The 24,727-nt window shown below is 37.2% G+C and overlaps 4 protein-coding genes across 8 annotated transcripts; 3 read left to right on the top strand and 1 right to left on the bottom strand.

Annotated features, from left to right (window-relative positions):
* Positions 1-1,470: 1,470 nt before the first annotated feature.
* Positions 1,471-3,697, bottom strand: LOC113280211 (zinc finger BED domain-containing protein RICESLEEPER 3-like). Its single transcript, XM_026528866.1, has 6 exons — positions 3,533-3,697; positions 3,163-3,436; positions 2,906-3,046; positions 2,393-2,564; positions 1,728-2,298; positions 1,471-1,581 (listed from the first exon to the last, which is right to left on the bottom strand). The coding sequence occupies exons 1-6, from the start codon at positions 3,695-3,697 to the stop codon at positions 1,471-1,473; spliced, it is 1,434 nt and encodes a 477-aa protein (XP_026384651.1).
* Positions 3,698-5,091: 1,394 nt separating this feature from the next.
* On the top strand, positions 5,092-12,507 carry LOC113283814 (uncharacterized 38.1 kDa protein-like). Of its 2 annotated transcripts, XM_026533198.1 has the most exons (10): positions 5,092-5,352; positions 5,430-5,485; positions 5,732-5,846; positions 5,940-6,056; positions 6,156-6,343; positions 6,432-6,491; positions 6,571-6,619; positions 11,665-11,775; positions 11,894-11,962; positions 12,054-12,507. In XM_026533198.1, exons 1-10 carry the CDS (start codon positions 5,197-5,199, stop codon positions 12,147-12,149), a joined length of 1,017 nt encoding a protein of 338 aa, XP_026388983.1. In that variant the 5' UTR covers positions 5,092-5,196; the 3' UTR covers positions 12,150-12,507. The 2 variants fall into 2 exon arrangements, with proteins under 2 accessions (XP_026388983.1, XP_026388982.1); XM_026533197.1 differs by lacking the exons at positions 11,665-11,775; positions 11,894-11,962; positions 12,054-12,507 and adding exons at positions 6,849-6,917; positions 7,009-7,462 and having other exon boundaries at positions 5,093-5,352; positions 6,571-6,730.
* Positions 7,111-9,835, top strand: LOC113283815 (uncharacterized 38.1 kDa protein-like). 3 transcript variants are annotated; one of them, XM_026533199.1, is made up of 10 exons: positions 7,111-7,245; positions 7,904-8,043; positions 8,120-8,175; positions 8,334-8,448; positions 8,528-8,632; positions 8,732-8,919; positions 8,990-9,037; positions 9,117-9,276; positions 9,376-9,444; positions 9,531-9,835. In XM_026533199.1, the coding sequence occupies exons 2-10, from the start codon at positions 7,927-7,929 to the stop codon at positions 9,633-9,635; spliced, it is 963 nt and encodes a 320-aa protein (XP_026388984.1). In that variant the 5' UTR covers positions 7,111-7,245; positions 7,904-7,926; the 3' UTR covers positions 9,636-9,835. The 3 variants fall into 3 exon arrangements, with proteins under 3 accessions (XP_026388984.1, XP_026388985.1, XP_026388986.1); XM_026533200.1 differs by lacking the exon at positions 7,111-7,245 and having other exon boundaries at positions 7,670-8,043; positions 9,543-9,835; XM_026533201.1 differs by lacking the exons at positions 7,111-7,245; positions 7,904-8,043 and having other exon boundaries at positions 8,136-8,258; positions 8,353-8,448.
* LOC113283817 (uncharacterized 38.1 kDa protein-like) lies at positions 12,156-14,880 on the top strand. 2 transcript variants are annotated; one of them, XM_026533202.1, is made up of 10 exons: positions 12,156-12,290; positions 12,949-13,088; positions 13,165-13,220; positions 13,379-13,493; positions 13,573-13,677; positions 13,777-13,964; positions 14,035-14,082; positions 14,162-14,321; positions 14,421-14,489; positions 14,576-14,880. In XM_026533202.1, exons 2-10 carry the CDS (start codon positions 12,972-12,974, stop codon positions 14,678-14,680), a joined length of 963 nt encoding a protein of 320 aa, XP_026388987.1. In that variant the 5' UTR covers positions 12,156-12,290; positions 12,949-12,971; the 3' UTR covers positions 14,681-14,880. The 2 variants fall into 2 exon arrangements, with proteins under 2 accessions (XP_026388987.1, XP_026388988.1); XM_026533203.1 differs by lacking the exons at positions 12,156-12,290; positions 12,949-13,088 and having other exon boundaries at positions 13,181-13,303; positions 13,398-13,493.
* Positions 14,881-24,727: the final 9,847 nt, after the last annotated feature.

Genomic DNA, 24,727 nt, shown 5'->3' with positions numbered 1-24,727 from the left:
CGGATAACAAAGACGAATGTGCGGGAATTGGCGGTTAATTACCGTTGGGACCAGTTGCGGTTATCTTTCAAATTTGTTCAAACGTTGGGAATCAAACTTTTTGGTAACAACTCGGTTCGGATCGGTCAGGATTGGCCGGTTATCAACAGAATAAAACCCATTTTTAAAACTCGACACATTAAGGGAAAATTAGGCTAAGGCCCAACTAGAGCTGGCAAACGGGCGGGTCGGGGCTGGCTTGTTACGGGTTATACGGGTTCGGGTTAATACGAGCCAAAACCTGCGGGTTGATATTCTTCACGGGTGGTAATTTCTTCAACCCGCGCCCGTAACGGGTAAAGCTTGCGGGTTCACGGGTTAGCTGGTTTATGTTTAGTCAACGAACGAATTGACAGAGTTTCCTCTGTTTCTGGATTATTTCCGACCACATTCAGGCCATCAAAAACTCCTTCTCTGCAACCTAACATTCATCTAATTCTTTTGACATTTCCATTCAATTCAATCAACAGATTACAGATTCAACAGTCAGTGACTCGGTGTCGCACCGAAATTTAAAAACTTAATGAAAGGATCAAGAAAATTGCAAAACTTAACAATAATTTGACACTAGTTTTGCATCATGAGAGGAACACAGACTCACAGAGTCACAGATACACAATATACTAATCATTGTAGTTTAGTACTCATCAGTTCATGATATCTTCAAAAAAGAAAAAAAACCTTCGAAACCGTAGTAATACCATTGTTTGTACTTTGAATCACCAAGTGCAACAATAAAGATATTAATAACCACTTCCTGCACAAAATGTATATTGTGGTTAATCAAAAAAAAGTGATAACTGTCCAAAAAAACATCTCCAATCTCTTTTTTATACAAAATTTGGAGACACTGCGATAACTGTCTGTCCAAAAAAAATTCTCATTTTCCATGTCTATCTTTGAGTAGCTCCAACTATTCAATATGAATCTGTAATTTCAAGCAAAAATAAATCAAACAAAAGAAAATATTCAAGTAAAAAACATAGAATTTGCATAATTACCCCGCTTTATATTGAAGAAGTACGCATACTAATTAGACGCATAAGAACTTACTTCCCCATCCTCCTCTGCACCAAGTTCAAATCCTAATACATCTTCTCCAATAATCCCATTGTCTTCATCCATATCTTCTTTTCCTACATGGATAAAAACAATCAAAGTTATATATGAAATTTACACATTCAACTAAATGAATTATTACTGAATTACGCGGCGCCACTTAGGCACACTTACCAACTCAATGTTTCCAATCACGAGTTGTTATCAACGCCTCAACATTTTCAGGTAATAAAGAACTGCGAAACCGATCAATTACCCTTCCACCAATGCTGAATGCAGATTCCGAAGCGACGGTTGAAATAGGAATTGACAAAATATCCCCTGCCATTCTTGAAAGTACTGGAAATCGTTGTTCCTGGGATTTCCAATACATTAGGATATCGAGAGGTTGATTAACAAATCCATATTTCTCGCTAAGATATTGATCCAACTCTGACAATCAGATTGCAGATCACCACCACTTTCCTGTGCTGCAGCATATTCCTGCATGAAACAAGTAATAAGTGAGTGCAAGGACCAGTTATCTTCTATGAGGACATATAATATAACTTCATAAACGTGCTTTGTTTGGTTAAAACACAAAATAATACAAGACCACATGTACTGACATAAGTAAGCTTTAAAATTACCTGGATCCACTCACTTCCTTGATGGGCAGAATTCGCACCAGTTTGAATACCAAAATTCTGAGTTCCACTACCAGAAGCTCTTGACAAGGTGTAATACTCATTATAAAGTTTTTTCATATCTTCACGCACATCAACAACTTTACTTTCTAATTGTCTTACATCAGGATACAACTTGGTATAAGCAAAGTTTAGATACTTCAGTTTCAATCTAGGATCTAACACAAGTGCTATAGCCAATATAGGACTTAAGTTCTCCCAATAATTGTTAAACTTTTGTTGCATCTCTTTCACCATGTCCCTAATGAATTCAATTTCATTTGTGCTTTCTTTTTTTAATAACACCTGAACTTGACAAACTCCTTCAAAATATAGATTGGAGGTAGGATACTTACTACCAGAAAACAAAGTTGTGAGATCATAAAATGTCTTGAGAAACTTTGTGAACATTTCAATTTGATCCCATTCTTCGTCAGTTGGGAAGTCTTTATAGTCTGAATCCACCTCCTTCAAGTGAGCGAAAACACTTCTATACACAAGACAACTGTCTAACATAATATAAGTTGAATTCCATCTGTATAAAAAAAAAGTAACAAACATTCAATGAGTATATTATAAACAATAATACCATTATTTAACTGTATAACAAAATAAAAGTGGAAACACACCTTGTCTTAACATCTTGACGAATACCCCTTCTTATTGCAGACATTCCTAAAGTATCAACAATGTCCAAGAATTTTTGTTTTCTTACTTGGGACTTTTTAAGCGACTTCACTGACTTTCTTAACTTAAGCACAACTGGATCAATCTTCACAAGTCCATCTTTTACAATAATAGCTAAGATGTGAGCACAACAACGCACATGAAAGTATTTTCCCTTGTTAAACAGGATCTTCTTTGCAACAAGTCTACTCTGCATAATTCTAGCACAAGCTCCGTTATTTGCAGCATTATCCAAGGTGATGTTGGATATTTTTTCTTCAATTCCCCAATCTTCTATCATTGAAAATAGCTTGGCAGAAAGGTTTTCACCTGTATGAGGTAGTGGAACGCAAAAGTTAAACTCCCAATTAAGTACTTCAGTTCACATGTATGAGGTGGTGGAAGATCTCAAGACTCAAGTAAAATATCACATGCACATAAAATAAAAGATCTGAACACTCAAGTAAGTGCTTCACCTGTATGAGGTGGTGGAAGTTCACAAAACCTCAGTAGATACTTCTTTAATTCCCAATTTTGATCAAGAAAGTGGACATTTAAGCTTATATACCTTATAGTCGTAACAGAGGTCCACATGTATGATGTTAGACACATCCTACCTGTAAGGATTACACATACATATCAGCACATCTTATCATAATCAATTACACATACATAAAAGTATAAAACAAAACATATGGTGTGGGTCAGCAGGATTTGAAATTTTGAATCGTACCTGGAGCAAGTTTCAATATGTTTCGAATAACTTCTTTTCGTGCATTATGTTTTTTGACAATATCGGCTTTCCCAGTATTCCTTGATATTGGTTTAGCATCCTCATTTAGATAAGCACATATGTCCCTAAATTCTTTCCACTCCACTAAAGCCAATGGGACATTTCTTGCAATGAGTAATTCTGAAATAAGATCCCGAAACTTCATCTGATCAATTTTGCGTACGCGGGAAGACAACTGGCCATTCTTTGCAGATAAAATCATTTGCCCTATGTCCTGAGAATGACGCTCACGGCACTTATGCCTTTTCATAGATGAGGTTCCACCTTTCTGGCTATCTTATTTATATCCCACTTTACAAGCCTTGCACACCCCCTTCTTTGATCCATCTTTATATTTAATGAGATCAAAATATTCCCAAACATCAGATCTAAGTTTATGTTCCTTTTCACCTGAAACTGGTGCAGGTGCACAATCAACAGTTGTATAGCCATCCAAAGGATCTACCATCTCAACATCATCACCGTCACTACTCATAACATCGTTATAATGAGTTTTTTCGTGTACACTTGACATCCGGAATCTGGATGGAGCCACAAAGAATAGGTCAAAGACACAAAAATCAGTACATTACTTACTAGTTACTAGCAATTGACTTGCAAAATGACTCAATCATCAACTTTGGTCATTGAGCAGTGAAAGTTTGAAACATAACCAATCTAGAGAAATTATCAGACATGACATGAATTACATAAACACAATACACAGAAGAACTAAAGAAGATAGGATTAGAAGATTACCTGTCCTCAACTCTGAATCTTCCACAACAAGATGAAGAATTAGCAGAGATTATTAACAAAACCCCAATTCCAGAATCTGAAAAAACTCAAACTAATCGAATCACTATCTACAGAAGTTAAGATGGAGAAGAAGACTCGTTTTTTTGAAGATTAAAATCAATTAGAAATCACACTTACCCAGGAGTTCGGTGATTGTGAAGATTCAAGTCAAGTATTTCAAGATCGATTTCAACATTCAACTAATCAGTGAACTGCGGATCTGCAGCTGCCGCTGCGGACGGAGAAGAAGAAAGAAGTAGAGACCAGAGAAGATAACTAAGCTAGCCGCTAGGGTTTTTTATGTTTTATTTATACCTAGACACGTATACAAATTGATAGGGACACGCGGCATAAATGCAACTGCGGGTATACGGGTTTATCCGCGGATTTACGGGACGGGCCGGGTTTATCCGTTCTCACACAAGCCGACATTTCTCCAACCCTAACCCGGCTTGTTAAGACAACCAGCCAAGCCGGGTACGTGTTTTCACGGGCCGGGTCGGATTTATCCGCAGGTTTTGGCTGGTTTGGCAGCTCTAGTACCAATCCCTTACCAAAAAATGTTTTGTCTTATGTACAATTTGGTTCACCCCCTAGCAAAATGATACCCCATTAGCCGCATTGGAAAACTTCAAGACAGTTGCAATTGTAATGAATCTCCACTAGTGATTTTGGCCTGGAATCTGTATCAATATGTGTTAACCAAAAAGACATCCATTGTGGTCCATGTGGTCAATCAGAATAGCAAATTGATTGCATGCGTGTTTCATTCAATGAGACAAGATTCTTGGGATTGAACAGCAGAGTCCAATTTGGAATGACCACCGGGAGCTGTGAGAACAAGGTGAATTATTGTGACATTGTTCTTGGTTTAAGATATTTTTTTGGCAATCTATTTTAACTTGTGGCATCTAAATGTACAATGGGCAAAAAGATATTAATATAATATCCATTCTCTTTCTTTCTTTTATCTCTGTGTTGACTTGACTTGACTTGTCACTTGCCTCACTGTTTTTCCTGAGTCCTGTCTTATCTTGCTTGCTTTTTCCATTACTATATTCTTAATCTTAACTTCTACCTTTTAAGTCTTTCTTTGTTTCTTCAAACAAACTTGTTTCATTTTCACAAAATTCCCCACCTCTTTCTTCATTTCTTCAAATTCTGGTTTCAGTCTAATCCAAGAGAGAGTGAGAAATAATGGGAAATGCTATTAGGAGTCTGTATGGGAGTTGTTGCAAGCCATCAACACAAGAAGATTCAGCAGACTCATATGGTGTCTCCACAACTACTGGTGTTGTTGTTGGTGTTTCAGCTCTAGCTCATGATCTTTTGAACTATGAGCAGACTTCTCAGGTAAAATTTAAATGATCTTAAGGTTTATTACTTGTTAATTTTCTTCATTAACTGATATCAAATTTCTTGATTTGAAGGTTCCTGAAGGGCTTAGTCAGCATGTTGCATCATCAAAGAAAACTCAAGCTAAATGGTAATTAGTACTATTAGTAATTTGATTCCACTTAACAATTTGATCTTGAATATGTTTAATCTTAGTTTAAATGTATTATTCTATCATTACATTTCTTGAATATCTTTAATTTTTGTATTCAACTCTTCAACTGTTCCTCAATCTATGATTGAGAATCTGTTCTTATTAATTCACTAGAAAAGGGGTTCAGTTGATTGGTACATGGATAAATTGGTGTACTAATTGTCCATTTTCGACATGTTGAAGGTACAACAAACTACTGCAGGCATGGAAAGAAGCCCAATTACCACCAAGAACGCGTAAACAAGCTTCGAGGCTGATCATTCAGACCTTAAAGGAATACCAAAGGACTGATGTAGAGGTATATGGAGATACAGAACATGACTTCTTTTTGTTATAGCATTAGATGTTGAGTTCTGTGAAACAATACTGAGGGTTTTGTGTTTTTAAATAGGGTCTATTGAGATTTTATGGTCTTCCAATTCCACGAAAACGGGTTGAAATTCCTGATGAAGAAGTCTTTCCTCCTACTCAGCCTGAAGGGGTGCAATTCGAATTACAAACGTTTCCGGTGAGATTGTACTTTAATCTGATGAGAAAACTAGCTCATTTTTTGTTTTGTTAAGAAGATTTTATTTTTGGCTTCACAACTGGAAATTACACTATTTAGGTGGACGCAAGAGCTGTTGGCGATGGGGATGGCTTAACTGTTTATGTTGACGCTACAGACCCCAGGGAAGCACCTAATGTGCCCAGGGCTGTGCAACTGGCCGTATCAAGACGAGCAAAAGCACGTGCATCCAGGGATTTTAAGACGGCAGACGCACATCAGCAGGACATTGTTGATGCTGGTTACAGGTTCTTGCTAATCCCAAATGGTGTTTTTTTTTCAGCACTATCATATCACCAATCAGTGAAATACATTTTGTTCGTATTACATATCCAGAGTCTTCAGTGGTTCAAACAACGAGGACATTCTTGCCAAAAAGTATCGTATTCGATTGAGGTAATAGAATGTTTTTCTCGATTAGACTACATGGGATTGAATCTGTTTGTAATTTCTTTGGATACAATTGATTGCACAGGGGTATTGATGCACCAGAGATGGAAATGCCGTACGGAGAAGAGGCAAAGGTAGAACTCACGAAGCTACTCCAAGGAAAGTGTTTGACTATTGGTGTTTACGGTGAGGATCAGTTTGGTCGACTCGTTGGAGATGTCCATTGCGATGGAAAATTTGCACAGGTAAAATACACCCGCCTTATTGCTCGCGTTGCAGCTCCCTTGAACTAGATTAATTTGACGAATCCCTTTGAAATCTCATCCTTTTCTTCTCTTGACATCTTTCTTTTCCTCCGTGCAGAAAATAATGCTCAGGAAAGGGCTTGCATGGCATTTTGAGAAGTATGACAAACGCCCTGAACTCAAGAAGGTGACAAGTCCTCCTTGATACTTACTGTTCTGTTTCGCCAAATCTATTCTTAATTGTACTTTGGTTGACACACATCTATGCTCTGAATTAGTGGGAGAAGCAGGCTAGGGATGCTCACCGTGGATTGTGGGCATCTCCAAATCCTCAAAAGCCATGGGAATGGAGAAAAAACAATCGGAGGGACTGAATCGTATGAGAGTTCCGAACTGAAACTATAGACTTCCTGGGTTCAATTATGCAATGAAGGAGAAAGAAATCATGAGGACTGTGTCGTAGGCTCGTAGCAGAAATGCATGTGGCGAAGCCAACGCAGTAAATCACTAAGACGGTAAATACCAACATTAGCTATCCAAATCTCTGACTAAACAAAGGAGACACTGTGTACATATGTTTTCTTTTCTTTCCTTTTCACTATTGCAGAGAACTACTGAGAGAATTTTAATATCTAGAGTTGTATAATTGAAATGAACCAGTTTGTGATTTTCTGATTAAAAAATCGCAAACTTTAGAATATGCTATCTATTTTACTGCAAGGATGACGTCGATGAAAATATATCTATCAAAAAGACAACTCTGTTGTGGTCCATGTAGGGTTCAACCAGCTAGACTTGCAAAGGGATTCCTGGGAAGTAGTTTAAGGGTCGATTTCTATACCTACCAAAAACAATTATCCATTGTGGTCCATGGTAGTTTTATTTCTTGAAAAGTAGCATAAATGAGGATTCAGCTGAACAGTTTGCACCCTTCCTTTCGTCTTCAAGACTTGTTGTGCCTATATGTTCATTGGGCAAGAGTCACCTTTTAGAAAGAAAATGCTAAAGAATTTACTCCCTTTCTCACTTCTTCCACTGTTTCTCCAGTCTTATCTTGCTTTCCATTACTATATATTATAGTTTTCCTTTCCATTTTAACTTTTTCATTATAAGTCTAGTCTTGGTCCCTTGATTTCTTTCATCTTACTTCGTTTCTGCATAATCTTGTTTCAGTGTAATCAAGAGAGAGGGAGAGGATGGGAAATGCTCTTAGGCTTCTTTGTGGGAACTGTTGCAAGCCAAAAACTCAAGAGTCAGACCATGGTGTTTCGGCTCTGGTTCACGATCTTGCTAACTATGAGAACAATTGTCAGGTAATATTCAAAAGCTTATAGTTTTCTTCTTCTATTTTCTTAATTTGTTAACTGACTTCAAAATTCTTGATTGAAGGTTCCTGCAAGACTTAGTCAGCATGTTGCGCAATCAAAGAAAGCTCAAGCTAAATTGTATTACTTTGATCCCATTTTTGTATCTTGAAATCTGGAATTTACAAAAATCTGTTGCTGATGACGAAGTAGATGCATATATGGTGCACTATTTAGAAACTGTCTTCATATTCCACTGTGATCAAATTGATACTATTTCTGTTGTTAAAATGTTGAAGGTACAACAAACTATTGCAGGCATGGAAAGAAGCAAAACCACAACCGAAAACAGCTGAACAAGCATCCAGGCTTGTCTATCAGACCCTAAAGGGACACCCAAAGGCCGACATAGAGGTATATTAATGGCGATATACAACCCAACTTCTTTATTGTTGTAGCTTTAAGAGACAACACTTATGTTTTTGTTGTACAGGGTCTACTGAGATTTTATAGTTTTCCTCTTCCGAGTAATTGGATTGGAATTCCTGTGGTAGAAGTTTTTCCTCCCCGACCAGAATATGAGTTACAGACATTTCCAGTAAGATGATATTCCCCACTCTAATCTGCTAATTTGTTCATTTTGTTTTCCTTTAAGAACATTTATGTGTTGGTTTCACAACTAGAAATTACTGCATAGGTGGATGCAAAAGCTGTTGGTGATGGAGATGGCTTGACTGTTTATGTTGATGCTGCGGACCCCAGCGAAGCACCTAAAGTTCCACAGGCTGTAAGATCGGCAGCCTTGCGACGATCAAAAGCACGTGCATCCAGGGATTATCGGATTGCAGATGCACTGCAGCAGAACATTATTGATGCTGGTTACAGGTTTTTATTCACACCAAATTGTGTTTCTTCAGCGGTATTAATCACTAAAACTCTTTTTGTTCTTATACAGAGTCGACAACGAGAATAATCTTGCAAAAACGTATAAGATACGTATGAGGTAAATGAATGTCTTATTTGATTTTGGTAACGTCAACTGAATTTGCTTGGATCAACTCTGAAAATTGTTGAATGTATAGGGGCATTGATGCACCAGAGATGCAAATGCCCTACGGGAAAGAGGCGAAGGCAGAACTCACGAAGCTACTCCAAGGCAAGTGTCTGACTATTGGTGTTTACTGTACGGATCAGTATGACCGACTCGTAGGAGACATCCATTGCAATGGAAAATTTGCACAGGTACCATACAGCTTTCTTAGTGCGAGCAGTCCCTTCAATTGAATAACTTCCACTTTAAATCTCATCTCTTTCTTTGCATCTTCCTTCTTCTTCCTGCAGAAAGCAATGCTCACAGGAGGGCACGCGTGGCATTATGAAAAGTATGACAAGCGCCCTGAATTCAAAAAGGTGAATTACAAGTCCTCTTGTTTTTCTTTCTCTTAAACATATGCCTAGATGTACTCTATATGACACCCATGTATGTCTAAAATTAGTGGGAGAAGCAGGCTAGAGCTGCTCGGGTTGGATTGTGGGCATCTCCAAATCCTCAAAAGCCATGGGAATGGAGGAAAAACAATCCAAACCACAGAAACACTTGAAGCAGTAGACTCCCTGGGTTCGACTAAACACTTGGGTGTGAAGACAACACAATAAAGCACAAAGACAGTGCACACCAATATAAACAAGCAGAATTGAGGATTTCATTGTATCAATATTTTTCTTTTCGGGTTTCCCTTTGTTGTAATAAGCTCACAAAACCTTATTATCACATTGTATTATATATATCTTTTTCGTTCAATTCATAAGCAAAAACATTTGAAAATTCTGAACATTCACATTTGAGTATCAAAAATTGCCCTTTATTCGCAGGAAATAGACATGCACCGACTGAATTTTACAATGCAGCTAACCGTGGTGTTACGGTGTAATTAGCGTTTACAGATGCAGTAGATTGTAACTACACTTCCAAGTTGTCAGTGCAATAAGCTATTTCGCACCATTGCCATCCAACTTATCTGAATCCGAATCACTGCATTGTAACCTGAAAAGATCGATACATACAAGATAAAAATAATGAGACCGCTCCATACAAGATAAGTAACCAAGGAAAAAAAATCCAATTTTAGGTGGACATTTCAATTGCCAGATCAAAGAGAAAATCGTACCAGTAGGAAGAAATACATTGAAGAAGCTTACAAAGAGTAAGAATGAAACAGAGAAGGGAAACAGCCCAAAGGGAGAGGAAGCCTCTCCACACCCGAGAGAGCTTAATACATCAAAGACAGAACCAAACAGAAAAACTTAAATTACAGAAAGAAAAAGATCCTAGTTATGGATGATTTGATCAATAGAGTCCCAAGTTTTTACACTAGAAAATTTTTGTGAGTTTTTGTCTTCTGTGATAGTCGTGAAGCTCGCCGTCCTGTTGTTAAAAATGATTTCATTCCGGCTTTTCCAAATACACCAACCAGTAGCTGCCGACTCCTATTAATTTGACACCTGTAGTTAATCTGCCGTTAACTTTGAACTTATTAATTAATGTTATTGCGCAGTCATACGTTTGTATTGCAGGTACTCCATAAAGCCGTAATTCCATCATGGCACTAACAATAGTAGTTAGGGCCAACCAGCAGAGGATCAGTATCTGTTGCAGGTATTCCGCCAATGGGATGTTAGACATTTTTGTCATAGGAGAATGACAATGTTTCAAAATTCTACGCCAATCTGGGTTTTGTAAACACACCTTTGACGAACCATTTCTTGTCTGTCTTACTTAGTAGGTCTACGGGGCATTGTATATGACGACATAGAAGAGGTTATGGCCAAATATGTTCGATATCAGGAAAGAGCTATCTTTGTGTTTTGAGCTCGAAATAATGCTACACATGGGGAGGTTTTTCGAAAATACTCCCACTCCCACCTATATCACCTGCATAATTTGAACTTATCGGTGGTTTCGAACTACAATATATATACTAATCAAATTCTAATGAGGAAACTTGTAAAATCGTGTAATACTATCTCATCTCATTGATATAATTTAGAGAGGGGGATCATCCGATTATTCGAAGGTTTTGTCTAATCTAAAAGCATGGTTTATCATAATGTTTACTTTTCTGAAACAGCAACCTTGTTTGCGAGCTACAAGGAGAAGCACCTTTACCACAAAAAAGAGTCAAGGAAATACCTTGATCTTTTTACATAAAGCAGTTGATGATACTCATGATCGATCAATAGAATTTTATTTTGTTTTCGACGCATGCCCTTTACAAACCGTAGTTTTTCTTCAATTGAGATTTGTATTTTGTGTTGTAGCGAGAGAGAAAATGACTCCAAAGATAAGATTAAATACATATAAATAACTAAATAAAAGATGGGATTTTTTGTACTTTGAGTAATAAATGGCTCAAAGTTAGTTTAGTTGAAATGAAGTAAAGATTATTGAGACGAAAGAAGAAGGGTAAGTCTATAATTAGCTAAACTGCATTAGCAGGTACATTATGTATCAGGTAACTTTTTGTATCAATTTCGTATGATTCTGTATCGGACTCATACGACTGATGTTAGACCTGACTTCGAAAAAAAAAAGAAGAGAAAGTGCAACGAATAGAAACTAGCTAAGCAAAGGTAGAACTCACGAAGCTACTCCAAGGAAAGTGTTTGACTATTGGTGTTTACGGTGAGGATCAGTTTGGTCGACTCGTTGGAGATGTCCATTGCGATGGAAAATTTGCACAGGTAAAATACACCCGCCTTATTGCTCGCGTTGCAGCTCCCTTGAACTAGATTAATTTGACGAATCCCTTTGAAATCTCATCCTTTTCTTCTCTTGACATCTTTCTTTTCCTCCGTGCAGAAAATAATGCTCAGGAAAGGGCTTGCATGGCATTTTGAGAAGTATGACAAACGCCCTGAACTCAAGAAGGTGACAAGTCCTCCTTGATACTTACTGTTCTGTTTCGCCAAATCTATTCTTAATTGTACTTTGGTTGACACACATCTATGCTCTGAATTAGTGGGAGAAGCAGGCTAGGGATGCTCACCGTGGATTGTGGGCATCTCCAAATCCTCAAAAGCCATGGGAATGGAGAAAAAACAATCGGAGGGACTGAATCGTATGAGAGTTCCGAACTGAAACTATAGACTTCCTGGGTTCAATTATGCAATGAAGGAGAAAGAAATCATGAGGACTGTGTCGTAGGCTCGTAGCAGAAATGCATGTGGCGAAGCCAACGCAGTAAATCACTAAGACGGTAAATACCAACATTAGCTATCCAAATCTCTGACTAAACAAAGGAGACACTGTGTACATATGTTTTCTTTTCTTTCCTTTTCACTATTGCAGAGAACTACTGAGAGAATTTTAATATCTAGAGTTGTATAATTGAAATGAACCAGTTTGTGATTTTCTGATTAAAAAATCGCAAACTTTAGAATATGCTATCTATTTTACTGCAAGGATGACGTCGATGAAAATATATCTATCAAAAAGACAACTCTGTTGTGGTCCATGTAGGGTTCAACCAGCTAGACTTGCAAAGGGATTCCTGGGAAGTAGTTTAAGGGTCGATTTCTATACCTACCAAAAACAATTATCCATTGTGGTCCATGGTAGTTTTATTTCTTGAAAAGTAGCATAAATGAGGATTCAGCTGAACAGTTTGCACCCTTCCTTTCGTCTTCAAGACTTGTTGTGCCTATATGTTCATTGGGCAAGAGTCACCTTTTAGAAAGAAAATGCTAAAGAATTTACTCCCTTTCTCACTTCTTCCACTGTTTCTCCAGTCTTATCTTGCTTTCCATTACTATATATTATAGTTTTCCTTTCCATTTTAACTTTTTCATTATAAGTCTAGTCTTGGTCCCTTGATTTCTTTCATCTTACTTCGTTTCTGCATAATCTTGTTTCAGTGTAATCAAGAGAGAGGGAGAGGATGGGAAATGCTCTTAGGCTTCTTTGTGGGAACTGTTGCAAGCCAAAAACTCAAGAGTCAGACCATGGTGTTTCGGCTCTGGTTCACGATCTTGCTAACTATGAGAACAATTGTCAGGTAATATTCAAAAGCTTATAGTTTTCTTCTTCTATTTTCTTAATTTGTTAACTGACTTCAAAATTCTTGATTGAAGGTTCCTGCAAGACTTAGTCAGCATGTTGCGCAATCAAAGAAAGCTCAAGCTAAATTGTATTACTTTGATCCCATTTTTGTATCTTGAAATCTGGAATTTACAAAAATCTGTTGCTGATGACGAAGTAGATGCATATATGGTGCACTATTTAGAAACTGTCTTCATATTCCACTGTGATCAAATTGATACTATTTCTGTTGTTAAAATGTTGAAGGTACAACAAACTATTGCAGGCATGGAAAGAAGCAAAACCACAACCGAAAACAGCTGAACAAGCATCCAGGCTTGTCTATCAGACCCTAAAGGGACACCCAAAGGCCGACATAGAGGTATATTAATGGCGATATACAACCCAACTTCTTTATTGTTGTAGCTTTAAGAGACAACACTTATGTTTTTGTTGTACAGGGTCTACTGAGATTTTATAGTTTTCCTCTTCCGAGTAATTGGATTGGAATTCCTGTGGTAGAAGTTTTTCCTCCCCGACCAGAATATGAGTTACAGACATTTCCAGTAAGATGATATTCCCCACTCTAATCTGCTAATTTGTTCATTTTGTTTTCCTTTAAGAACATTTATGTGTTGGTTTCACAACTAGAAATTACTGCATAGGTGGATGCAAAAGCTGTTGGTGATGGAGATGGCTTGACTGTTTATGTTGATGCTGCGGACCCCAGCGAAGCACCTAAAGTTCCACAGGCTGTAAGATCGGCAGCCTTGCGACGATCAAAAGCACGTGCATCCAGGGATTATCGGATTGCAGATGCACTGCAGCAGAACATTATTGATGCTGGTTACAGGTTTTTATTCACACCAAATTGTGTTTCTTCAGCGGTATTAATCACTAAAACTCTTTTTGTTCTTATACAGAGTCGACAACGAGAATAATCTTGCAAAAACGTATAAGATACGTATGAGGTAAATGAATGTCTTATTTGATTTTGGTAACGTCAACTGAATTTGCTTGGATCAACTCTGAAAATTGTTGAATGTATAGGGGCATTGATGCACCAGAGATGCAAATGCCCTACGGGAAAGAGGCGAAGGCAGAACTCACGAAGCTACTCCAAGGCAAGTGTCTGACTATTGGTGTTTACTGTACGGATCAGTATGACCGACTCGTAGGAGACATCCATTGCAATGGAAAATTTGCACAGGTACCATACAGCTTTCTTAGTGCGAGCAGTCCCTTCAATTGAATAACTTCCACTTTAAATCTCATCTCTTTCTTTGCATCTTCCTTCTTCTTCCTGCAGAAAGCAATGCTCACAGGAGGGCACGCGTGGCATTATGAAAAGTATGACAAGCGCCCTGAATTCAAAAAGGTGAATTACAAGTCCTCTTGTTTTTCTTTCTCTTAAACATATGCCTAGATGTACTCTATATGACACCCATGTATGTCTAAAATTAGTGGGAGAAGCAGGCTAGAGCTGCTCGAGTTGGATTGTGGGCATCTCCAAATCCTCAAAAGCCATGGGAATGGAGGAAAAACAATCCAAACCACAGAAACACTTGAAGCAGTAGACTCCCTGGGTTCGACTAAACACTTGGGTGTGAAGACAACACAATAAAGCACAAAGACAGTGCACACCAATATAAACAAGCAGAATTGAGGATTTCATTGTATCAATATTTTTCTTTTCGGGTTTCCCTTTGTTGTAATAAGCTCACAAAACCTTATTATCACATTGTATTATATATATCTTTTTCGTTCAATTCATAAGCAAAAACATTTGAAAATTCTGAACATTCACATTTGAGTATCAAAAATTGCCCTTTATTCGCAGGAAATAGACATGCACCGACTGAATTTTACAATGCAGCTAACCGTGGTGTTACGGTGTAATTAGCGTTTACAGATGCAGTAGATTGTAACTACACTTCCAAGTTGTCAGTGCAATAAGCTATTTCGCACCATTGCCATCCAACTTATCTGAATCCGAATCACTGCATTGTAACCTGAAAAGATCGATACATACAAGATAAAAATAATGAGACCGCTCCATACAAGATAAGTAACCAAGGAAAAAAAATCCAATTTTAGGTGGACATTTCAATTGCCAGATCAAAGAGAAAATCGTACCAGTAGGAAGAAATACATTGAAGAAGCTTACAAAGAGTAAGAATGAAACAGAGAAGGGAAACAGCCCAAAGGGAGAGGAAGCCTCTCCACACCCGAGAGAGCTTAATACATCAAAGACAGAACCAAACAGAAAAACTTAAATTACAGAAAGAAAAAGATCCTAGTTATGGATGATTTGATCAATAGAGTCCCAAGTTTTTACACTAGAAAATTTTTGTGAGTTTTTGTCTTCTGTGATAGTCGTGAAGCTCGCCGTCCTGTTGTTAAAAATGATTTCATTCCGGCTTTTCCAAATACACCAACCAGTAGCTGCCGACTCCTATTAATTTGACACCTGTAGTTAATCTGCCGTTAACTTTGAACTTATTAATTAATGTTATTGCGCAGTCATACGTTTGTATTGCAGGTACTCCATAAAGACGTAATTCCATCATGGCACTAACAATAGTAGTTAGGGCCAACCAGCAGAGGATCAGTATCTGTTGCAGGTATTCCGCCAATGGGATGTTAGACATTTTTGTCATAGGAGAATGACAATGTTTCAAAATTCTACGCCAATCTGGGTTTTGTAAACACACCTTTGACGAACCATTTCTTGTCTGTCTTACTTAGTAGGTCTACGGGGCATTGTATATGACGACATAGAAGAGGTTATGGCCAAATATGTTCGATATCAGGAAAGAGCTATCTTTGTGTTTTGAGCTCGAAATAATGCTACACATGGGGAGGTTTTTCGAAAATACTCCCACTCCCACCTATATCACCTGCATAATTTGAACTTATCGGTGGTTTCGAACTACAATATATATACTAATCAAATTCTAATGAGGAAACTTGTAAAATCGTGTAATACTATCTCATCTCATTGATATAATTTAGAGAGGGGGATCATCCGATTATTCGAAGGTTTTGTCTAATCTAAAAGCATGGTTTATCATAATGTTTACTTTTCTGAAACAGCAACCTTGTTTGCGAGCTACAAGGAGAAGCACCTTTACCACAAAAAAGAGTCAAGGAAATACCTTGATCTTTTTACATAAAGCAGTTGATGATACTCATGATCGATCAATAGAATTTTATTTTGTTTTCGACGCATGCCCTTTACAAACCGTAGTTTTTCTTCAATTGAGATTTGTATTTTGTGTTGTAGCGAGAGAGAAAATGAATCCAAAGATAAGATTAAATACATATAAATAACTAAATAAAAGATGGGATTTTTTGTACTTTGAGTAATAAATGGCTCAAAGTTAGTTTAGTTGAAATGAAGTAAAGATTATTGAGACGAAAGAAGAAGGGTAAGTCTATAATTAGCTAAACTGCATTAGCAGGTACATTATGTATCAGGTAACTTTTTGTATCAATTTCGTATGATTCTGTATCGGACTCATACGACTGATGTTAGACCTGACTTCGAAAAAAAAAAGAAGAGAAAGTGCAACGAATAGAAACTAGCTAAGCAAATCTATACATGAGGAAGAAGACATATTTTCTGTCAACCCTCATGACATCATAAATCATACATGGCTCAAACCACCACTGTTCTTTTGTAGCTGTGGCACCCAATTTTCCCTCCGTATAGATGTGGGAAAAGACGAATTGAATAGCTTTCATAAATTCTATACAATTTTCTCCCATAATACTTTGAACCGCCATATGGGATCAAAGATTTATTTTTCAAAGCTAATATGATATTCATAGAATCACATTCAAACTAAATCCTCCTCTCTTTTTCATCCTTAGCAATTCTGAACGCATGATTTAAATCTCTTTTAATACTAAATTAAAAACAATAGTTTTCATGCTTATTAGTTGTTAATGTGTTTGAAGATTTTCATTTCAGTATTTAGTCAAAGAAGACATATTTGCAAACAGTCACGTTTAATTTGTGTAGTTGAGGAAATCCTACAACCACATCCTCTTGAATTTAGACAAGATTCTAAGTAATTATAATGAAAATTTTATTATTATTTATTAAATTCTATAATTGGTTACAAGATAATACAATGATTTTTCTTGCTCTCCAAATAAACTTTCTCTCTCTTAATTTCTTGTCTAATACTCACCTTCGATCCCCCCTCAATACACAGATTCCTTCCCCTTATATAAGGTACTACATAGTGGATGACAGCTAATAGATCCCCTATTTTCGGAATCACTGTGCGTTACAATCGCTCATGTACATTCACTCAATCTCGCACACTTTACACCTCGCACAGATCATCACACTTTACTCGTGACTATGCTGACATCATTAAATACGTCATCCTTATTTTAGTATATGCAATGATCTTCGCTTAAGGTAAATGACCTTTACTTCGCATACATAATCAATGTGCAATACTTCACTCCTACATTTTGCCTCTTCTCATTTCGTTCCCTTTATAAAGTGAGCGATATGAAGAATCTCCATTTAATAATATCGCACATGCTCAACCTTTCATATTCTGATCTGCCGACACATTTCCAGAATTTGAGCTTTCCTTACTTACGCGTGTCTTTTTATCCACTCGTTATCTGACACGTCCTTATAACCATCTATTCATTCTTCGCATTAATGAGATAAAATCTCGAAAAACGAGAGTAAATTTTTCTTATATAAATTCTTTCATCTTCTTCTTTCTTCTTTTTACCTTCCTCTTTCTTTCCCCTGCTTCTATATTTTAGCTGTAATTTCCATCCGTGATTTGATTAAGATAAATATATATATATATATTTTTTTTACTGTGATTTCATTCACCTATATATCCCTCGTTCCCATTCTGATAATGGCTCCAACTGGTAAAAAGATGGAAACTGAATTCACCAGGTTGAAAAGAGAATTTGCCACAAGAGGCTTTTCACTTTCTCTTCCTTCCCATTCTGATTATGCATCCATACTGAATCTTGAATTAATAAATTTTGAACAGTGGTCTAATCAAAAGATCATTATTTCATTAGGACAACTTCTGAATAATCTTCCCATCCAATTGTATAATCCGGAAATTCCTTTATTCTATGAAATTCTATCTGATGAACGATTCGCAAGAGGCATATTTCAATTGAGTGGTGATGCTATTAGAATAGCTTTAGAATATTCTCGCCGCGAAGCTGGATTAAGAACCTCTTATTCTTATGAAGTACGAAATGTATCGTACCGTGATAAAGCCATCAACCCTTCAGAGTATACTGTTGATAATTTTTTCAAATATTACTATGTTGCGATAATGAAAAATGAATCAACAAAATGGGCCATTCGCTTAAGAAGGAAAGATGGTATCACTGAAGATCAGAAAATTATGCGAGATGTTGATTAGAATGATAAGTCTAATAGTACTGCTCGCAGATCTAACGATTCATGCTGGCTTAATTGCCCTGTCATTTTAGTTTGTCCTTATGTATCTTGAAGAGATGCTGATGGTTCTGATCTTCCCCTTCCTGCGAATCTTTCAACTTATCAACCTTGGAAATTTGTCTTATCTGACAATGAGAATAAGAAGATGGTATGAAATCTTCGCATATCCTTCCCAAGTTCGCATAACTTAGTTTTTTCTATTTCTTACTTTCCTACTCTTCTGATTTCAGGCTGCTAAGAAGGAAAAAACGTCGCACAATACATCATCTTCGCAGAATAATGAAGTAAGAAACATTCCCTTTCTTAATTTAAACAATATTGTTGCCTCTGTTTCTTATCTTTATTATTCGCGTAGGTTGAAGCTTCGGGTTCTAAGGATGCTGGGAAAACCAAGAAACGAACCAAGAAACTTGCATCCAAATCTGGGTCCAAAACTTCTTCTTCTGATCTTTCCAAGAAGCGTAAAGAATTCTACCCTTTACGCTTCTTGGAAACAACCAGTTGATTTCGCAGTCTCTTATCCCTCTACAGATAAGGTTTATGGTTACGAGACCGCACCCTAAGTGGGGTTTCTTTGGACCGAGTGCATCATAGTCCGGACTTGTCAAGAGTGGCAAGGTACGCTCCAGACGCCCTGGGAACTCTTGACTCAACCGTGTACCTCGGCGCCCTGATCGAGTTTCTGCACTCCTTAGGAGAGAGTTTCTTACCTTAGTATCTCAATCTAAGGCAATGCGCTTAGATTGAAAATTTAAGGCACCTCTCCTGGATGTGCTTTTTCGTTTTTTCTCACCCCAAATCTCCATGACTCAAGTTCCAGGGTCGATGTAGCTTTCCCTTGAATCATGCTTATCAGGTTTTCCCCAAATGTAACATGCGATAGGTCTTACTTGTTGCCTCTTGCATTTATGCGAACTAGGGTGCACGCCACATTTGAATACCTATCTTCTGTGGTTATATACTCTGTTGCCTTATACTAAGGTCTTACTTTAAGGTCTTACATTTGCCTTATGAAAATAAATTTTTTTCATTCCATTCTTATGTATGAGTTATATAACTCTAGTACATAGAATTATTACTGAGTTCTCATACATGAGGAAAGATATTCATATTACTCTTCTGCTCCTGTCAGCTTTTGTATTTCTTTAAGTTCATTGACATTTTTCAGAACATTATTTCGCATGATATCTTCAATTTCCCATGTGCGAGTATCATCTCACATGGTACTTTTATTATGAAAACACAACTTCTGCCTCTGCACTCGTTATCCTTCTTTAGAAGTAATCTCTCTGACTCGCTTGGTGTGATTATTCGCAGAAGATTTTACTTCAATATCCTTCTTGTCTATTTTTCCAGATTTTGACACTACATCCACCATTAACCTTTCACCCCTTTGGCTATCTTTAGCATGCTGTTTCCAATTTCTTCGTTTGTATTCTCGCTCTTCGCACTTATCAATATCAATTTCTTGACAATTTCTACGTCCATTTGTATCTCCTCTTATTATGCCTAGGCCTTGAGGTAAAGGAAATTTTATGTATTGGTGAAATGTCGAAGCCACACCCAAGATATACTATGCAACCATGGTCTTCTAATCAGAGAACTATATGGTGATTCAACATCAACAACACAAAATACGATTTCTGTTGGCAAACTTCGCAGTGGAATTCTCATTTTGACTTCTCCTTTTGGCTTGTTCGCAGCGCCATTGAATCCATAAATTTTATAAGTTGAAGGGATTAACTCGTCGTCCCTTCCTCCCATAGTCTTGTATGTATGATAAAAGATTATATCAACAGAACTCCCAGGATCTATGAGTATTCTATTTATAGCCCAAGTATTCGCTTCATCGTCTTCTTCATCGTCATCATCTATTTTTGCTTTTGCATTAATTCCCAATTTCACCACTAATGGACACTCATGTAATTCTCCTCCTCCTTGTGTTTCTTCCGCACTGAACGAAATGGACTGTTTTTTCCAATCCTTTAATGGTGATATCTTAGCAAGGTTGAGGATTTCTCTTCCATCATTATCTCTCGCATACACACGACTTAAGATGTTGTCATGAAAATCTTCTATATTTTTGAAATAGTGTATAATCGAATTGCAATATAGGTTCTTTTCCTTTTCACCTACTTCAATTACAAATGTATTCTTTCTCTTTCCTCACCATATGCATTTCGTCCTGGTGGTGGTGGTGGTAGATTCTGCGGCTGCTGTATTAAGAAGTGGTTCAGTTTTCCTTGATCAATTATTGATTTTCCTCACGTTTCTGCAATTACTTGTTGTGTGACCATGAAAGCGATGATATACACAGAATTCTTTGCTCCTTCTGCCCGGTTGTGGTTCATCTCCTACGTTGTGTGGTTCAGGAATTTCTTCCATTAGTATAACAGCTTCCCAGACTTTGTCTACTGTAGTATTCAACTTTGGCAAACTTATTTGTTCCCAGACCACGTTTCCAATTCCTTGTCTTTTATTATGATATGGCTGTTGACTTCCATAACCTTCCATGGGATTATCCATTCTTTGAATCTTGTTATTTCTTCCTCTAGCTTGGGATTGTGCTTCTTTATATTCTGTTTCGAGTTCCTCCTGATCTGCACTACCCATTGCTACCATTTTTTGTTCCATTTTTGTACTTTTCTTTCCTTGGTTTCCCTGCGATGTACTCGCAACAGCATTTGTCATCCTTGGGAGTAAACTTGCATTCCTAGTGTTCACATTAGGCATTGCAACTGGATAAGATTCCATTTCTCTCTGCTTCTCCTCAAGTGCAATATACTCTTCTTGAAATTCACGCAACTCCGACATTGTGATGGTGTCTTTTATCCTGAAAATCTGTGTATATAATAAATCTGTAGGAAAAAGAGCATTGACAAAGGCTAGTATAAGAAATCGTTCATCTACTCGTCTTTCCATTTCACTACACATGGTTCTCCATCGTGTTGTTAGATGACGCAAACTTTCATTGACCCTTCTGCGAAGTCCAAAGGCCGTCTCAATTCCTAGTCTTGACATATTATTGCTGATATATTGTCCTAAGAAGACGTTCTGTAGATGACGAAATGATCTAATAGTTCCTACAGTTAATCCATCAAATCACTGCAAGGATTCTCCTGTCAAGCTCGCAGGAAAATATTTACACAACACCTCATCATTTTCTTCCCACTGCAATAAAGATCGGCTATAGGCTTTTATGTGTTGTACTGCACATGTACTACCATCAAATATACTAGTGAATACAAGTAAGTTGCATTTTGGTGGTATTATTGCAATTTGAATTTGCCTTGCAAAAGGTGTCTTCCCAGCTTCCTCTACTGCTTCCTCTAACTGCCTTCTTCCACCATTTTTTCGCATAGTCATCATTTCTCTCAATTCAGCCATTTCTCTGAGAATTTCTTCGCTCATAGTTTGGTCTAAATCTTGTTGCATAGGTCTTTTTAATATGGCTTGTCTTAATCTATTCTCATGATTATTCTGACGTATAGCCTCCTCAATCTCTCTTTCTTCAGTTTCTTCTCTTCTTCTTCTTCTACGTCTTTCTCGTTTAAATCTCGCACGTTCGCGCACAATGTTTTTTCTCTCTTCCTCTTGTTCACGTGCATATTGATCCCTCAATATTTTTCTACCATGTAATAGAATTCTCCCTTGTTCCGGATCATGTTCTCCATCATTATCTGATGCGTAACGAGTACGATGACGTGCGGTTGCATCTTGAAGTCTATTGTTCCTTTGATCTTCTTGTCTGCGACGACGCTCATGTTGCTGTTCATATCGGTCATTGACTGTGCGTCTCTCGTCGCGTTAATATTGTAGATTATCATCTTCTTGCAAATTCTCATCGATATTATCCAATGTTTGTTCTCGCCTGACATTTCTTCGATTTGATCGACTTTGTCTTGATTAACTTCTGCTGGTTCTTGATCTTGATCGCGTAACGCTTCTTGATCTTTGTTCGTGTAATCTGAGATTCTCTTCTCTTAAATCATCATTCTGTCGTATCAAATTCGCACGCTCTTCATCTTCTCCTTGCCACTCAGCAATCAATCTTTGTATAAGTTCTTCAAGTGTCATATTTTCTTCATTTCCTTAAATCCTTCCTTCATATCCAGTTCTCTGTGTTTCATCTTCGATTGAGTTCGTATGTGCAATATGAATACTCACTCTATCATAATCAATATCATTATTCTGTTCTTGTGTACGCTGTAGTCCATTCGGAACATCATTTGTTTGATTTGTTCTTTCTCCTTCCTCTAATTGCTCATGAATTTCTCCCCTTCTTCGTTCGAAAATTCTTTTACTTCTTCTGGCTGCTGCCGCTTGCTTAACAGTAGATCTAATTCTTACCATTTTCTTGTATTATCGAATGAAAATCTCAAATGTTGAAGGAAAATTTCTAGGTTTTTTAATTCTGGAAACTTGATTTTTAAACAGATTCACCAACAAGATATACCACTCCAAGCTGTTTCTAGCGCCAAAATGTAGTTGCAGGAAATCCTACAACCACATCCCTTATGAATTTGGACAAGATTCTAAGTAATCATAATGGAAATCTTATTATTATTTATTAAATTCTATAATTGTTTACAAGATGATACAATGACTTTTCTTGCTCTCCAAATAAACTTTCTCTCTCTTAATTTCTTGTCTAATACTCACCTTCGATCCCCCCTCAATACCCAGATTCCTTCCCCTTATATAGGATACTACATAGTGGATGATAGCTAATAGATCCCCTATTTTCGGAATCACCGTGCGTTACAATCGCTCATGTACATTCACTCAATCTCGCACACTTTACACCTCGCACAGATCATCACACTTTACTCGTGACTATGCTGACATCATTAAATACGTCATCCTTATTTTAATATATGCGATGATCTTCACTTAAGATAAATGACCTTTACTTCGCATACATAATGAATGTGCGATATTTCACTCCTACAATTTGTAAGTACTCCACCAAGAAGACATATTAGTCAACAGTCGCCCGTAAGTTAATATAGTGAGAAGAGTGTTTATTAAGGAGGGCAGTTGGACCAACCAGCAGAAAGCGACTCCTTCAGCGTCTTTTGGTACTACACTAAAATCCCAAGGAAGCAGTAGTTCTATTCCATTGGTATGGCAGTTTTTGTGAACACACTTTTGAGAATCCTTTCTTGTTTAAGTTACTTGCATGCTACACGACGAGGTTATGACCAAATTAAATATGCGTTCAGTATCAGGAATGAGCTCGGAATACTGCCGGTACACATGAGGAGAGGCTTTTCGAAAATACAAAGATTAATTTGAATTTAGGTGGGTCCGGATAAATACAAAGATTATTATGATCAACTTTTGATGGGATAATTATACTCCAGCTCGTTGATTTGTAGAGAAGAATTGTTACAAAGTTTTATCTAGTACTCAAAGCAAGATTATGAAAGAGTAAGATTTAATTAGTTAGAGTTTATTACCAAAGGCAGGCAAAAGACATTACAGACCAGAATAACCCTGGCCAGTTTTAACCGACTGATTCACTTTAATCAGGTCATTCTAAGATAGTCAACACAATGAGATAATTACTGATGTGTTCACTTTTCTGAAACAGCAACCTTGTCACCACACGCACGGCATAACCCATGCTGGCTTTTTTACCCCCACCTTGATTGAAGTACCTTACCATTTTTAGTCTGCTTTATCATCTTTCTTATCTGCTCGTTGAATAAATTTTCGTAAGTTTTCAAGTCAGAAATTGGTGGAAGACCAATAACCCAAAGTTCAAACTTTCTTGAGCAATGGTAAAATGGAAGGGCATTTATGGTGGTGGGGTGATTTGAGTTATTATCAGATGATAACCATTAGAGAATGCAGTTTTTCTTGGATCTAGACTTGAGAAAATAATTCCAAACATAAGATTACAAGACTTAAAATATGATTTAGTAAATTTTGTTTGTCAAGAGGAAAACTAAAGTTTAAAACGGTACGGATAAATGTTTGTCTGTTCGATGGTAGTGATAAAGATAATGAACACATAAAAAACGTATATATTTGAATGACAAACCTTTTCTTTTGCTTTTTTTAATGTAGAAAACTCAGAGAAGGGCCTATATTAAGGAGAATAAAAGAAATTACAAGTGAGTGAGTCACTATTACAAAATATA

The sequence above is a fragment of the Papaver somniferum genome, chromosome 5, assembly GCF_003573695.1.
Source record: "Papaver somniferum cultivar HN1 chromosome 5, ASM357369v1, whole genome shotgun sequence".
Taxonomy (NCBI): Eukaryota; Viridiplantae; Streptophyta; class Magnoliopsida; order Ranunculales; family Papaveraceae; genus Papaver; species Papaver somniferum.
The sequence above is the reverse complement of the archived record's forward strand: the minus strand, read 5'-3'. Positions and strand labels throughout refer to the sequence as shown.